This window comes from Nomascus leucogenys, chromosome 17 (assembly GCF_006542625.1).
Source record: "Nomascus leucogenys isolate Asia chromosome 17, Asia_NLE_v1, whole genome shotgun sequence".
Lineage (NCBI taxonomy): Eukaryota > Metazoa > Chordata > Mammalia > Primates > Hylobatidae > Nomascus > Nomascus leucogenys.
Window position 1 is genome coordinate 60,770,032 of NC_044397.1, and position 16,125 is coordinate 60,786,156.

Below are 16,125 nucleotides of genomic sequence, written 5' to 3' on the forward strand. Positions count from 1 at the left end.
CCAGCACTTTAGGAGGCTGAGGCAGGTGGATCACGAGGTCAGGAGTTCATGACCACCCTGACCAATAAGGTGAAACCCCATCTCTACTAAAAATACAAAAATTAGCCAGGCGTGGTGGCACGTGCCTGTAATCCCAGCTACTCAGGAGACAGGCAGGAAAATCACTTGAACTTGGGAGGCGGAGGTTGCAGTGAGCCAAGATCACGCCACTGCACTCCAGCCTGGGTGACAGAGCAAGACTCTGTTTCAAAAAAAAAAAAAAAAAAAAAAAGAAAAAAAAAAGAAAAAAACTCAGTTCAGTAGTGAGGTTGGTTTTTTAGACATCTCTGTTCCCTTGGTATTTTTCAGGTCTTCTAACACTATTCTTTCAAAGAAAGCAGATCAAATACTGACTCTTATCATTTTCTCTAGTAAGCTATTCAATCTCTCTGCTCCTCAATTTTCACTTTTGTAAAATGGGAATAGTACCACTCACTGCATGGGTAATTACCCTACAAATTAAGTTAATATACATAAAGTACCTAATTCAGCAACTGGGACACAGTAGACAGTAAGTGGTAGCTTTTACCATATTGTGTGTTATATTTACACTGGATAATGTTCTTACCTTCTCTTAGTATTTGACCTCTTAAATTTTGAGCTCTTTAGTGTTTGCTACTTAGTGAGCATATTTACTTACTTAAATTTAAATTTTTCCCTTTCTCTCTCTACTTCTTGCTGAGACAGCTGCATGTGTTTCTCTGTCCTCCTCTAATCAATTCTACACTATAACAAATCATCTTTATAACCAACCAGTATCTCATCACTTCCTTGCGTCAGTCTCTCCAATGGCCTCCCAATGCCACTGGGAGCTTTCCTCAGGCGCTGCCTGATGGCAGTTCTCTCTTGCACTAACCATGAGCTGCGATGGCCTTGACCACTCCCTCAGACACTAGGACCTCTCTCCTGACTTGATCCGATGCTCCCCAATATTTGCCTACCTGACCTTGAAGTTTCCATTTAAATGTCAAATCCTCAGTGACATGTCTGCTGACTAACCCAGTATCTTGCAGAACACCTCCCACACCCACTTCATGACACTGTCTATGAGCCCCCTGACCCTGCAGTAAACTGTAAGGTCTGTGATGATAGGGAGCACACCTGTGCTCTGCCTGGTACCTAGGAGAGTGCCTACAGTTAAAAGGCACTAGAATATCTGTTATGGAAGCTTCACACGCATCGACGAGGGGAACCCTTAGTTGTGGCTGGTGGAAGAACCTAACAGGTGATACGTATCAGGCCTGGGCAGAAACACTCATGAGAATGTTCATCACAGCATTACTGAAAATAAAAAATGAGAATCCTAAGAGTCCATTTTATGACACAAGTTATAAGATATTTCTATTAAAATTATTTTAAAAGGGTATGTAATGATATGAGCAAATATGTGGTAAATAAGAGTGGATATAAAGCTGTGTACATGGAACCCAGTTTCTTAAAGAAAGAGAACGTCCCCATGCACGGGCCATCTGTATGCCTATGGAACCAGAAGAAAATATTCTTGTCAGGCATGGTGGATCACACCTACAATCCCAGTGCTTTGGAAGACCAAGGTGGGAGGATCACTTGAGGCCAGGAGTTCAAGAGCAGCCTCGGTAACAGAGTGACATCCTGCCTCTACAAAAAATAAAAAAAAATTAGTCAGGAGTGGTGGTGCATGTCTATAGTCCTTGCTACTCGGGAGGCTGAGGCAGGAAGATTGCTTGAGTCCATGAGTTCAAGGCTGCAATGAGCTATCATCATGCCCCTGCACTCCAGCGTGAGCTACAGGGCAAGACTGGTCTCAAACAAACAAACAAAAATCTAAAACAATAACACCATCTTAAAAATAATGTATTAAAATCTATTTTTTTCTTATTTACTTATTTACTTACTTATTTATTTATTTATTTATTTATTTTGAGACGGAGTCTCGCTCTGTCATCCAGGCTGGAGTGCAGTAGCGTGATCTCAGCTCACTGAAAGCTCCACCTCCCAGGTTCACGCCATTCTCCTGCCTCGGCCTCCCAAGTAGCTGAGACTATAGTTGCCCGCTACCGCACCCGCCTAATTTTTTTGTATTTTTAGTAAAGACGGGGTTTCACCGTGGTAGCCAGGATGGTCTCGATCTCTTGACCTCATGATCCGTCTGCCTCGGCCGCCCAAAGTGCTGGGATTACAGGCGTGAGCCACCACGCCCAGCCTATTTATTTTTTCAAGACAGGGTCTCACTCTGTTGCCCAGACTAGAGTGCAGTGGCATGATCATGGCTCACTGCAGCCTTGACCTCCCAGGTTCAAGTGATCCTCCTATCTCAAACCCCCAAGTAGCTAGGACCACAGGCATGCACCACTATGCCTAATTTTTTTCTAGACAGACTCTTGCTCTGTCGCCCAGGCTTAGTGGTGTGATCTTGGCTCACTGCAACCTCCGCCTCAAGGGTTTCAAGTGATTCTTGTGCTTCAGCCTCCCAAGCATCTGGGATTACGAGTGCACACCACCAAGCAGGTAGCTTTGTATGTTTAGTAGAGATGAGGTTTCTCCATGTTGGCCAGGCTGGTCTCGAACTCCTGGCCTCAAGTGATCTGCCAACCTTGGCCTCCCAAAGTGCTGGGATTACATGTGTGGGCCACCATGCCCGGTGCTAACTTTTTTCTTTTCTTTTCTTTTTTTGAAATGGAGTTTTGCTCTTGTTGCCCAGGCTGGAATGCAATGACGCAATCTTGGCTCACTGTAACCTTCACCCCCCAGGTTCAAGCAATTCTCCTGCCTCAGCCTCCCAAGCAGCTGGGATCACAGGCATGTGCCACCACACATGGCTAATTTTGTATTTTTAGCAGAGACGGTTTCACCATGTTGGCCAGGCTCGAACTCCTGACCTCAGGTGATCCACCTGCCTCGGCCTCCCAAAGTGCTGGGATTACAGGCCTGAGCCACTGCGCCTGACCACCCAGTGCTAATTTTTCAATTTTTTTGCAGAGAAAGGGGGTCTCACTATATTGCCCAGACTGGTCTCAAACTCGTGGGCTGAAGCAATCCTCCTGCCTTGGCTTCCCAAAGTGCTAGGATTACAGGTGTGAGCCACTGCACCTGGTTTTTAATAACAGATGTATTTTTATAATCAGAAAACAGTGAACATCCTAAATGACTCAGAGATGTCATTCTAAGTAAGACTGATGTGAGCAGCAAAGCCGCAGGCTGGTGTGAAGTACCTGGTTGTTGACGACCACGTGCACGGTGCCATGAGTTGTGTAGGATGGCAGGTCGCTGAGGTGGAAGGTCTCGTACACAATGCCCTGGCCAGCAAATGCAGCGTCCCCATGCAACAGGATGGACATGACCTGTAGACACCAAAGGAGACCCCAAATCCAAAATGTTCTGATTGCCAAGTCCACAAGGCAAACAGAGGAAATGCATCATTTGTTTTTCAAAAAATAACGTTTTGAGATAATTTCAAACATAGAAAGTAGCACGAAAGTCCACAGGGCCCCAACTCCCCAACGTGCTAGCACCTTGGTATGTCTGCTCAACACCAACACACCCTGCCATCGTCATCTGTTCTCAGCACTGAGAGAGCTGTAGACCTGATGCATCGCTAGGACACTCTCCAACATGACCACTTGGACCCTCCGTTCCGGGAGGGCAGCACTAGTTTAGCCATCTGCCCCAGACCCCACATGGGAGGGCAGCATCGCTTGCCAGGTCTCTTCGGCTCCTCCAACCTGGAGCAGCTCCTCATCCTTCTTGTCTTTGCACCCTTGACAGACCTTGGGTCCCCACTTGGGAAGGACATACTGCATCAGGTCAGGTTAACTGTGCTCACCTGGGAGGCTGCTGTTTGTTATCCTCCCTTTCACTCACCATTGTTTTCCTTGGTGATGAGTATAGTGGTAGTATTTTGTGAGAAGAAACTTTATATCCTGTTCCTCCTCAAACCTCCACCCCAGCCTCAGCAGTATTGACAACTGCGTCTGAACCAGCCCCTTGGGTGGTTGATGGATGGCAAACACCAGTTTCTGTTACTCCTACATTTATTAGTTGGCATTCTCTGCAAGGAAGAGCTTTCCCTTCTCCCTTGTTTATTTACTCGTGTTAATATGTACTCATGGTTCCTATTTTATTCGACAGGTTGCATTAATATTGTTAGTTATTTTAATGCTCACACTGTTCCAGGTTGATATGGAGAGCAGCTCCTTCCAGCTGCCTCCCTTTCCTGTGAACAGGGACAGGTCTCTTTCATTCATGAGCACCTCCTTGCTTCCTGACCAACAGAACATTGTAGCTTCTATGTTGTACTGTCCCTGTTCAGCCCTGTACAATATCAGCTGTTTCTCTAAGAAGCCAGCTTCCTCCAGGAGAAGATGGGATTTGAGACCAGTATTCGTGTGCTCATCACTGCCAGGATATCATCATTTCTAGGCCCATTCCGCATAGATCTAAAAAATATACGTGTGCATATGCAGGCATACATATACACGGCTATTTCTGTGTGTGTGTAATAAAACTATGAGTTTGTATTGACACCTCCAAATTTTAATCCAACACTTTCTAGGCCACCTCCTTCCACACCTATAAATATCTCCTACAACTGCAAGACACTCCATCCCCACTGCCATCGATATGTTTACTCATTTGCTCAGTGTCCCCAATGCCACAATCATGTAAGCCCACCACCTCTACTCCTTGGATACACAGCCTATACCTCTTTAAAACCCTTGTATTAGTCAGGGCTCTCCAGAGAGACAGAACTGACAGGGTGAAGAGGAAGAGGGAGAGAGAATGATTTTCTTTCTTTTCTTCTTCTTTTTTTTTTTTTTTTGAGGCAGGGTCTCACTCTCTCACCCAGGCTGGAGTGCAGTGGCACGATCTCAGCTCACTGCAACCTCTGCCTCCCAAGCTCAAGTGATTTTCCCATCTCAGTCCCCCAAGTAGCAGGGAATACAAGTACATGCTACCACGCCTGGCTAATTTTGGCATTTTTTTGTAGACACGGGGTTTCACCATGTTGTCATGGTGGTCTCGAACTCCTGGGTTCAAGCAATCCTCTTGCCACAGCATCCCAAATTGCTGGGATTACAGGCATGAGTCATCGTGCCTGAAAGATGGATTTTTAAGGAATCAGGCTGGCAAGTGCAAAGTCTGCAGGGCGGGCTGGCAGGCTGGAGACCCACGGCAGAGCTGATGTTGCAGCTTAAGTGTGAAGGCTGTCTGGAGGCAGAATTCCTTCTTTTCTGGGAACCTGTTTTTTCTCGAAGGCCTTGAACTGACTGGATGAAACCCACTCATATTGTGCAAGGTCTTCTACTTTACTCAAAATCTACTGGTTTAAACGTTAATCTTATCTTTACAAAATGCCATCTAGATGGGTGTTTAGCAAAAAAAAACTGGACGCTGTGGCTAGCCAAGGTGATATACAACACATCCTCTCCTGCTGTGTCCTCAGCCTACGGGCCTACTGACCTGCACCTCCCTGAGTTCTTGTGATTACCCTGGTCCTCAGCGCTGTGCTGAGTCATCCTTGGTTAAGACCCATGATTTGTGTGTCAGGGACAAAACCTAGAATTTTTAAAAACAGAACCACAGGTGTCCTGCCTTTTGGTGGATGTGGCAGGTGCTCACTAGGCTAGTAGCATGTGGACGTAAGGATCTGGTTTGCTTACGGGCCCCCTTGGAGGTGTGCAGCTTTGCTACGATGCCCAGGCTGCCTGAGTGTGAAAGCCACTGGTTTTGAGTCACTGATATTTCATGCTTTCCTGATCCCCATAGTGTGTTGTTTCTTCCTGCAGATACTCTTCTGTCCAGTCTGTCTTCTGCTGACAGGGCATCTGTAGTCAGTCTTCCTCTTGTCATGGTATTTGTTCTTGATCATCTTGGTGCTGTTGTACTGCAACTACCATGCCATACTGCACTGTGGTAACATAACACACACTTTAGCTCCCTGAGTTTCTGGATTTAACAGAAATCAAATCATGTCCTATGGGTGTCAAGAGGAGTAAGAAGAACAGGCAGATGGCTGAGCCTGCAATGACCCCACACTGACCCTGCTGGGGACATGTGAGGGCTTGAGGCAAGGTGACAAGGAGGCTCAGAAAGAGGGCCTGGCAGCTATCCACATTGGGGCAAGGGCAAACTTGTGACAACAGGGTTTGTGCAGACTGGAAAACAAAGGGACTGACAGTTCGGACTTAGCTACATGCAGACTTATGAGCAAATCAGGGACTAACCAGCCTCTTCTGTCCTGGTGTCTCATGAAGGGACCAATCAGTGTGACCATCTGTAGCAGTTTAAAATATACTCTATCACTTTTACTCTAATGATTTCATTCCTTTTTAGGAAATTTCCAGCATCATGAGGTGAGTACTGCTAGAGTGGATTTCTGTCCACAATCTATGAATGTAGGAGTCACCCAAAGTTTTCGGGAATCTCATTCCACTACTCAGCCCAAATGCCTGGGCGAGTGTCCTAGCCAAGGAGGGTGCAAATACCAGAGGCACTGGTCATCACAATGCTGGTCTCCCCATGCCGATCTCGCCTTAGCCCAGGCCATCCCAGACATCCAGTGTTGTTACTGCCTGCGGGTGCTACAGGTTCCCCAAACAGAGCTGAGGCCTCTTTGCATCTAGTTGAAGTTTCTGTGACACTGTCTTGGCCCATGAGCTTGAAGCCATGGAATGACCTCTGCGTCCCTGTGGGTCATACTCTTTCTTTACAGTGAGTATTGATCGATGCGGGAATCACTTCCCCAGCCCAGGCTCCATTACCTATGATGGCAGTTTCCCTTCCTTAACACTGTAAGCATGACAGTAGTAAATTTACAGTATTTAAAATTATAGAACCTGGTAAACTAATAATTGGTTCCACTTCTTTTTTTTTTTTTTTTTCCTTTGAGAAGGAGTCTCCCTCTGTCACCGAGGCTGGAGTGCAGTGGCGTGATCTCAGCTCACTGCAACCTCCGCCTCCCAGGTTCAAGCAATTCTCCTGCCTCAGCCTCCTGAGTAGCTGAGATTACAGGTGCGTGCCACCATGCCTGGCTAATTTTTTTTTTTTGTATTTTTAGTAGAGATGGGGTTTCACTGTGTTAGCCAGGATGGTCTCGAACTCCTGACCTCAGGTGATCCACACGCCTCAGCCTCCCAAAGTGCTGGGATTACAGGTGTGAGCCACCACGCCCGGCCAATTGGTTCCACTTCTAACACAGACCTGACCTCTTTCCAGGGCACAACTAGGAGGCTGGCCCCTCCCTGCTCTGTGTTCCCAATTCCCCCTACATCTTTGCTCTTACCTTTCATCTCCAGAAAACATTCTTCCCTTCCCACCTCCCTAAATCCTGCCACTTCTCAAATAAAATGACAACTACCTGCTCTGCTACTAAGGGGTCTGCCTTCTATCCTTGGTCTAACTCTAGCCCGCACCCCTGCACACCTCTTCCAAAGCTCTTCGCGGCTAACTCCACAGTTTCCTATCATGCCGTGTATGTGCTATTTGCTTCTTTACACACGACCTTTTTTCTAAAAAGAATAGGAGGCTCTGGAGAGAAAAGTGGTGATGCCTTCTTTGTATGTTTCCCAGAACCCACACATAAGACATTACAAATATTTGATTTTTTTCTGATTATTTAGTTTTTAGGTCATCATTAATAGGAAATATAAAATTTGTCAGACAAGATTCTATCTTGAAGTTAAATAAGGGCAAACTGTTACAATCTGTTGAGACTATTTCTACACAAGCAGGCAGGCGAGTCAACTCCCAACAGTCACATAACCAGAAATGGTGAAGCAGGACCCCACCTGCCTGCAGTCTGTGCCCTCCTCCGTCTTCCTCCATCTCCTACCAGCCCGTGAACTCCCGCCTCTGATCACAGCAAGCATGACTCTCCTGACAAGTCTCAGTTCTACAATTTCTCCTTTAGGCTCACCTACACTTTTTCCTTACAGACTCTCAGACTCCCCTCCTTTTCAGTGAAAACATCTCTGTCCATTCAGAATAACTGCAACCTGGCTCCTTCACAGATTTGGTGAAGACAAAAGCAAATTTCCCACATAGTTCTGATGATTACAACTTCAGGAGAAGGAACACTGTAAGCAGGACTGTTTTACTATTGCTATTCTTTAAAAGTAGATTTTAAATATATATATATTTATATATATGTATTTTTGAGACAGAGCTTTGCTCTTGTTGCTCAGGCTGGAGTGCAATGGCGTGATCTCGGCTCACTGCAACCTCCATCTCCCAGGTTCAAGCGGTTCTCCTGCCTCAGCCTCCTGAGTAGCTGGGATTACAGGCGTGCACCACCATGCCCGGCTAATTTTGTATTTTTAGTAGAGATGGGGTTTCTCCATGTTGGTCAGGCTGGTCTCCAACACCTGAACTCAGGTGATTTGCCCGCCTCAGCCTCCCAAAGTGCTGGGATTACAGGTGTGAGTCACTGCGCCTGGCCGACTTTAAATACTTTTTTAAAGTCCAGATGCACCCAGGGCTCTGGGTTATGTTGGTGAATGGAACTCCATGCTGGAACATGGGGCCTTGACGATCTGCCTTGCACGCCTCTCTCTGGGCCTTACCTTTTTCCCTTCAGTGTCACCACAGTAGAACTGTTCAGCTTTGGTCTTGCCCATCACCACGGGGTCAGCGGCCTCAAGGTGGGAAGGGTTGGCCACCAGGGACAGGGTAATGTTCCTGTCAGTGACACGATTGATCCTGCGGTGGTACATGCCCAGGTGGTACTTCACATCTCCGGAGCCCTGATGCGGTAAACAGTGAATTTGCAACCTGGCTAAGGAGATGCTTAGTCTCCAAAAGAGTCTATCTATCTTATCCTATCTAATCTAATCTAATCTAATCTAATCTAATCTTATCTTATCTTATCTATCTAATCTATCTAATCTATTTATTTATTTTGAGACGGAGTCTCGCTCTGTTACCCAGGCTGGAGTGCTATCTATCTATCTATTTATTTTGAGACGGAGTCTCGCTCTGTTGCCCAGGCTGGAGTGCAGTGGCGCCATCTCGGCTCATTGCAAGCTCCGCCTCCCGGGTTCACGCCATTCTCCTGCCTCAGCCTCCCGAGTAGCTGGGATTACAGGTGCGTGCCACCACGCCCGGCTAATTTTTTGTATTTTTTAGTAGAGACGGGGTTTCACCATGTTAGCCAGGATGGTCTCGATCTCCTGACCTCGTGATCCACCCGCCTCGGCCTCCCAAAGTGCTGGGATTACAGGCGTGAGCCACCCCGCCTGGCAAGAGCCCTTTTATACAGGAATTTTTTTTTTTTTTTTTTTGAGATGGAGTTTCGCTCTTGTTGCCCAGAGCGAAAACGTTGGAGTGCAACGGCGCGATCTCGGCTCACTGCAACCTCCACTTCCTGGGTTCAAGCGATTCTCCTGCCTCAACCTCCCGAGTAGCTGGGATTACAGGCATGCACCACCACGCCCGGCTAATTTTGTATTTTTAGTAGAGATGGGGTTTCTCCATGTTAGTCAGGCTGGTCTTGAACTCCCGACCTCACGTGATCCCTCTGCCTCAGCCTCCCAAAGTGTTGGGGTTACGGATGTGAGCCACCACGCCCAGCCTTATGTGGGATTTCTACTCCCAGGAACACAATGTAGAAGGATATGGAGGCCTTTTCCCAGGATCATTCCCATCCAGGGCATAGGGAGAATGTCCCTCAGCCAGAGGGGACACACCCCTGCACTCAGAGTGGGGCTGCCGGACCTCTGACCAGGAGGTGGACCACTGGCCACCTTTGTTCCAACACTAAAATTCTTCCAACGAGGAAGGCAAATCACAAATGGTACAGAAGAACCAACCCTCCGTAAGTCATTCTAAGAAAGAAGTGGAGCCAGGGGTCTTGTGTAAATTGGGACTATGCTGGATGTGTCTCTATGCAGGTGCCTCACCTCATCAGCCGCCTCCAGCTTTGAATCGAATTGACAGAAGATCTGTTCCAGCTCCTTCCTGATGACATTTGCAAGCACATTCAGCCGCCCTCTAGAACATATGGGCGAGTAGGGTTAGCAGAGCCTGAGGTCACGGCTTCCAGATGGCAGATGAGGGTGTTACAATCCCCTTCCCCTCCCCTTCCCCCATGACACGGCACCTCCTCAGTTTGCAGCCCAAGGATAGCTGTAAACTGGAGCTAATGTGGGAACCGAGCCTCTCCCTGCTGGGCGATCAAGGCCACGGTGGGCAGCAGAAAGGTAGAAGATGCAGCAATGCCATGGGCCTGAGGCTTCCTTACCCTCCTCCCTCCCCACACCTTCCTTATTTTCACAGTCTTGGCCTCCCCTTCAATGTCAGGAAGCAGCCTTCCCTCCAGGTTAGACCCCAACAAGGGAACTTGGGTTTGACTTTCATAAAGATGCACTGTAAGGCCAAATGCCAGTCTGAAACTACATGTGGCTTTGGAGGTGACCGTAACTTTGCAGTCCTCCAGAGGCAGGCAATGTGAGAATCCCCTGCAAAGCAATACACCCTCAGGTACCGGATGAGCCCAGACTCACAACTGGCACTCAAGGAGGAAACAGCTGCTCTCTCAGTGCCTTTACCTGGTGCCTCCTACACAGCCCACAGGGATGGTGAGAAACCAGGCTGGGTGCGCCCTTGGCCATACCTGTGTGGCATGCCCATGATCACGTAGTCCACGCCATTCTCACTCGACTTGTCGATGATGGTCTTGAGGGCAGGGATCAGTACCTCACAGCCTTCTAGACCAAAGCGCTTCTCAGAGGACCACTTCCGCTGTAGGAACTCCTCAAACCTGGACAGGGAACCAAGCCACCCTGAAGGGCAATTTCACTTTTCCTGACCAAAAAGAGAGGATTCCAGCCAGGCATGGTGGCTCACACCTGTAATCCCAGCACCTTGGGAGGCCGAGGTGGGCGGATCACCTGAGGTCAGGAGTTGGAGACCAGCCTGGCCAACATGGTGAAACTTCATCTCTACTAAAAATATAAAAATTAGCCAGCCGTGGTGGTGTGCCTCTGTAATCCCTGCTACTCAGGAGGCTGAGGCAAGAGAATCGCTTGAATTCAGGAGGCGGAGGTTGCTTTGAAGGCTGATTCTACTTGCCTGGTGTCTCTTCACACACGTGCAGCTGGAGCTTTGCCTGTACCACCCCAAAGCCCCTCTCACCTCGGCCAACAGGCTGCACACAGGCCTGATCAACACAGACAGGGTCGCTGCTTCCCTGGGAATGTCTGCCCCATGGCCCAGGGCCAGACCCATACCTGGTGGACCGCACAAGCCTGGCCAGCAGGGTCCGCTTCTCCTCATTTGTGAACTGCATGATCCCGGGGGTCTCAAACTTCTGCCGGATCCACTGGCACTGCTCCAGGTCATTGATGAACATGAACTCCACCCCAATATGCTGGCAGTAGGCCATCTATTCCATATAGAAACACACAGTCAAGGGGGTTTCTAACCAGGCCTGGCTGAATGAAGAGTGCCGACTGCCCATTCAGCCAGAAGGAGGGGATGAGCAGGAGGCTTGTTCTGAAATGTACCCCAGTCAAGTGTGACTGAGGATGGGATGGAGTGGGTGCCAGGCAGAAGCCCTCTTCATAGGGTCATGAAGTGCTTCCTTCAGGGACCTGGGTCACTTGTACACAGAGAACCTCCTAGCCTTCCAAGGACAGGCCAAGGGACAACCCCAGTTCTACTCTGTTACCTTTGTGGCAAGAAGCACAGACCGCAACAGTTGTGGAACTGGGTCCTTCCCCAGGGAAGACAGGCTGTCATCAAGGTTAGACCTGTACCAGCACCCATGACAGGAAATGCCCATAGGGTGTCATAGGCTCAATGGCTGTTTAAGATTTGCAGGTTTAAAAAATTATTTATTTATTTATTTATTTTTTTGAGGCAGGGTCTCTCTTTGTCATCGAGGCGGGAGTGCAGTAGTGCTATCAGGGCCCATTGCAGCCTCAACCTCTTGACCTCAAGTGATCTTCCTGCCTCATGTTTTGAATTTTTTGGAGAGATGAGGTCTCACTATGTTGCCCAGGCTGGCTTGAACTCCTGGGCTCAAATTATCCTTTTGCCTCAGGAAACAAGATTGCCCATAAGACAAAAGTCAGGATCCTGAGCAGATCAAGACATCCTGCACCACGTTCACACCGCACAGCTGGGTGAAGAAGCAGCACCCAGATCTACAGAGCTCGGCAGGGAGGAAGTCAGGAAGAGGAGAGGTGCCAGGAGCGAGAGGAGGCACCAGGCTCTTAGAAGTCCATCTCGGGGCCAGGCGCGGTGGCTCATGCCTGTAATCCCAGCACTTTGGGAGGCTGAGGGAGGCAGATCACAAGGTCAGGAGTTTGAGACCAGCCTGACCAATATAGTGAAACCCCGTCTCTACTGAAAATACAAAAATTAGCCAGGTGTGGTGGCACGTGCCTGTTATCCCAGCTACTCAGGAGGCTGAGGCAGGAGAATTGCTCGAACCCGGGAGGTGGAGGTTGCAGTGAGCCAAGATCATGCCACTGCACTCCAGCCTGGGCGACAAAGCAAGACTCCATCTCAAAAAAAAAAAAAAAAAAAAGAAAAGAAACCCCTCTCGGGCTGCCCTCATCCTGGTACTCCTGCAGAGGCCCAAAACTCGACCTGCACAGCTGCCCTGGAGGACCAGAATGAGAGTCTGAGAGCAAACTGCAAGTCAGCATGGAATAAAAAGAAGACAGGCCCTGATGTGGGCCAACAGACACTTTACAGACCCTCAAAACCTCCTCTAACTGCCTTTATAGCAGCCACTGCTGCCAGAGTACTTAAGAGTGTTAGGTCCTGCTCAGCAGCTCTCATCCATGACCCCACTTGGTTTTCACAACAGACAATGAGACCAGCTGGCATGAGCAGTTAAAGGATGTGCTGAATCTGAGACCAGCCCTGTTCTTTGCAGAGGAGGGCAGGCTATCCCTGCACACAAGCTCCATGACCATGAAACAAAGCAAACTTTGCCTAAACTCAAAATTATGGCGAACCACAATACTCTAGTTATTATCCAAGTCAACAGAAGAAAAATCTTGCCTAGGAACTAAAAGAGAAAGTGCTGCTGGGAAAGACCTTAGTATTTAAGGTTTTTTTTTTAAATTAATTAATTTATTTATTTTTGAGATGGAATCTTGCTCTGTTACCTGGGCTGGACTGCAGTGGCACAATCTTGGCTCACTGCAAGCTCTGCCTCCTGGGTTCACACCATTCTCCTGCCTCAGCCTCCCAAGTAGCTGGGACTACAGGCGTCCGCCACCACACCCGGCTCATTTTTTGTATTTTTAGTAGAGACGGGGTTTCACCATGTTAGCCATGATCGTCTTGATCTCCTGACCTCGTGATCTGCCTGCCTCAGCCTCCCAAAGTGCTGGGATTACAGGCATGAGCCACCACACCTGGCCTTTTTTTTTTTGAGATGGAGTCTCCCTCTGTCGCCCACACTGGAGTGCAGTGGTGCGATCCCAGCTCACTGCAACCTCCGCCTCCCGGGTTCAAGCGATTCTCCTGCCTCAGCCTCCCGAGTAGCTAGGACTACAGGTGCATGCCGCCACGCCTGGCTAATTTTTTTTTGTATTTTTAGTAGAGACGGGGTTTCACCGTGTTAGCCAGGATGGTCTCGATCTCCTGACCTCGTGATCCGCCCGCCTCGGCCTCCCAAAGTGCTGGGATTACAGGCGTGAGCCACCGCGCCCGGCTATTTAAGATATTTTTATTAACCCCTGTTTGTTCCCCCACAAACTTCATGCTGAAATTTGATCCCCAATGTTGGAAGTGGGGCCACATGGGAGATGTTTTGGTTGTGGGGTGGATCCCTCATGAATAGATTAATGCCCTCCCTCAGAGGTGAGTGGGTTCTTGCTCTATTAGTTCTTGAGAGAGCCGGTTGCTAAAAAGAGCCTGGCACCTCCCCACTCTCTCTCTTGCTTCCCCTCCCACCATGTGATCTCTGCACAAGCAGGCAGGTCCCCTCTGCCTTCCACTGGGAGTGGAAGCAGCCTGAGGCCCTCACCAAATGCAGATGCCCAATTAGATTGTGAGCCAAATAACCCCTTTTCCATTATAAATTATCCAACCTCAGGTATTCCTTTATACTTTATAGCAATACAAAATGGACTAAGACAACCCCAAACCATATTTTCTTTTTTTTTCTTTTGAGATGGAGTCTTGCTCTGTCCCCCAGGCTGGAGTGCAGTGGCACGATCTCGGCTCACTGCAAGCTCTGCCTCCCGGGTTCATGCCATTTTCCTGGCTCAGCCTCCCGAGTAGTTGGGACTACAGGTGCCCGCCACCACACCTGGCTAATTTTCTTGTATTTTTAGTAGAGACGGGGTTTCACCGTGTTAGCCAGGATGGTCTCGATCTCCTGACCTCGTGATTCGCCCACCTCGGCATCCCAAAGTGCTGGGATTACAGGCTTGAGCTACCACGCCCGGCCCCACAAACCATATTTTCTAATCACATCTAAGATAAAACCAGGAAGTTCTAAATTAGATGCACAAAAAATACAAGAAGAGGGTGTAGTGGGCCCCCTAATCCCTAACTTCAGAGTCAACATCAGTCCACTGTCCTATTTCACCTTTAGAGACACTTGGGGATCCATAGTGCCCAATGTACTGACCAGCAGAAGAAACTACATTTCTGCAGAAACCCATTCAAGAAGACATGGCCAGCCCCAGAGTGGCTGTTAATGAGAACCATCAAAGAGGACCCACCCTCTTTGGATGGGATCCATGCCTAAGTTGCAAACCCAGCAACTGGCTATCTGTCCCTTCTTCATCATCACGACCCCAAATGACCCACTGGTGAGGGGTGCTGTGAGGGAAGGACTCTTCCCTTCATCACTACTGCTGTTTCCAATTACAGAGCTGGCAGAACTGTGCTACCCAGGCTCTACCCATGCCTTTCCTCTCTCCCTTTTACACCTGATAGTGGCAGAATTTCCATTATTGAACAGAAGAAACTATTGGGTTAAAAACTCTAGAAATCAGTATCTCTCCAACATTAGCATTACCCTAGCAATTAACTTGGAGATGTAGTTACCGGGCCACTAGATCATGTTGTGTTTTTCCTGTTCTTGGCTCTGTCTCCAGGAGAAAAGGGCAGCAAGTTTCAGGGGCTGATTCTTTGTTTTTCCCTCTCATGAGACAATTTTTAGGAAGCCAATAAGTTGAATTTCCTCTAATTTTTGAAAAAGGTACAAATTGACCACCACGTCACATGATCAATAGCTTAAGATCTGTCTGATTATATCACCAATCTAACATACACACACATTAAATGTAAGTAAAGCATCACCATCAGGCAGGGTGATGAGAAGTTTATGCAAATGTCTGTAAACTGTTGTGAAAATGGAGTCTTCTAAGTTGGGGCCACTCTGGGGCCAGGAGGGCGTACAGCCTTAGACTCCTGGGTACAGGTCCAACCGTCTCAGACAACAAGAGCCAACTCCAAGGCTCTGGCATCAACTGGACTGAAAGGGAGGCAGCCCTTCAATGTGCTTCAGGCCCTCCACCCCCTTCGTATGATGAAATCGGAACTACTTGGGATTCAAGATTCAGAGAGGAAGTTAGCCATAGGGACATCAATGCCTCTGCCCCTCATTCTGCTCTCTGGGAAGGAAGGTGCTGAAGAGGCCCCTGAGAGGTGACACTGTGACGTGCTATGGAGACAGTGACTCCGTGGGAGCTTTCCAATGCGAGAGCATGTTTAAGGATGAGCTGCTGGGGCCAGGCGCAGTGGCTCATGCCTGTAATCCCGGCATTTTGGGAGATGAAGGCAAGAGGATCACTTGACTCCAGGAGTTCAAGATCAGCCTGGGCAACATGGTGAGAGCTCATCTCTATAAAAAATACAAAAATTAGCCAGACATGGTGGTGCACTCCTATAGTCCCAGCTACTCAGGAGGCTGAGGTAGGGGGATCGGTTAATCCCAGAGGTTGAGGCTGCAGTGAGCCATGATTGTGCCACTGCCCTCCAGCCTGGGTGACAGAGTGAGACCCTGTCTCAAACAAACAAACAAACAAACAAAAAAAGAGCTGCCAGGCTCCCCACAGGGGACTCCTCAGAGGTAAAAGGTACTAGTGCTGAGTCTGCTCTCAGCACAGACTGGTATCACCAGATGGCTGCTGTAAC

General features: G+C 48.4%; 1 protein-coding gene across 6 annotated transcripts in view; it reads right to left on the minus strand.

The window, feature by feature from the left end:
- Window positions 1-16,125, minus strand: part of OGDH (oxoglutarate dehydrogenase) — a 103,094-nt gene that overhangs the window by 23,729 nt on the left and 63,240 nt on the right. For 4 of the 6 annotated variants that reach the window (XM_003268867.4, XM_030797466.1, XM_030797463.1 and 1 more), the window contains 5 exons: window positions 11,244-11,398; window positions 10,628-10,774; window positions 9,915-10,005; window positions 8,580-8,759; window positions 3,231-3,359 (listed from right to left, as the gene is read on the minus strand). In XM_003268867.4, coding sequence (XP_003268915.1) covers window positions 3,231-3,359; window positions 8,580-8,759; window positions 9,915-10,005; window positions 10,628-10,774; window positions 11,244-11,398 — 702 coding nt within the window. Of the gene's footprint in view, window positions 1-3,230; window positions 3,360-8,143; window positions 8,760-9,914; window positions 10,006-10,627; window positions 10,775-11,243; window positions 11,399-16,125 lie in introns of those variants that run through there. The other 2 variants (XM_030797467.1, XM_030797465.1) reach the window with 2 other exon arrangements.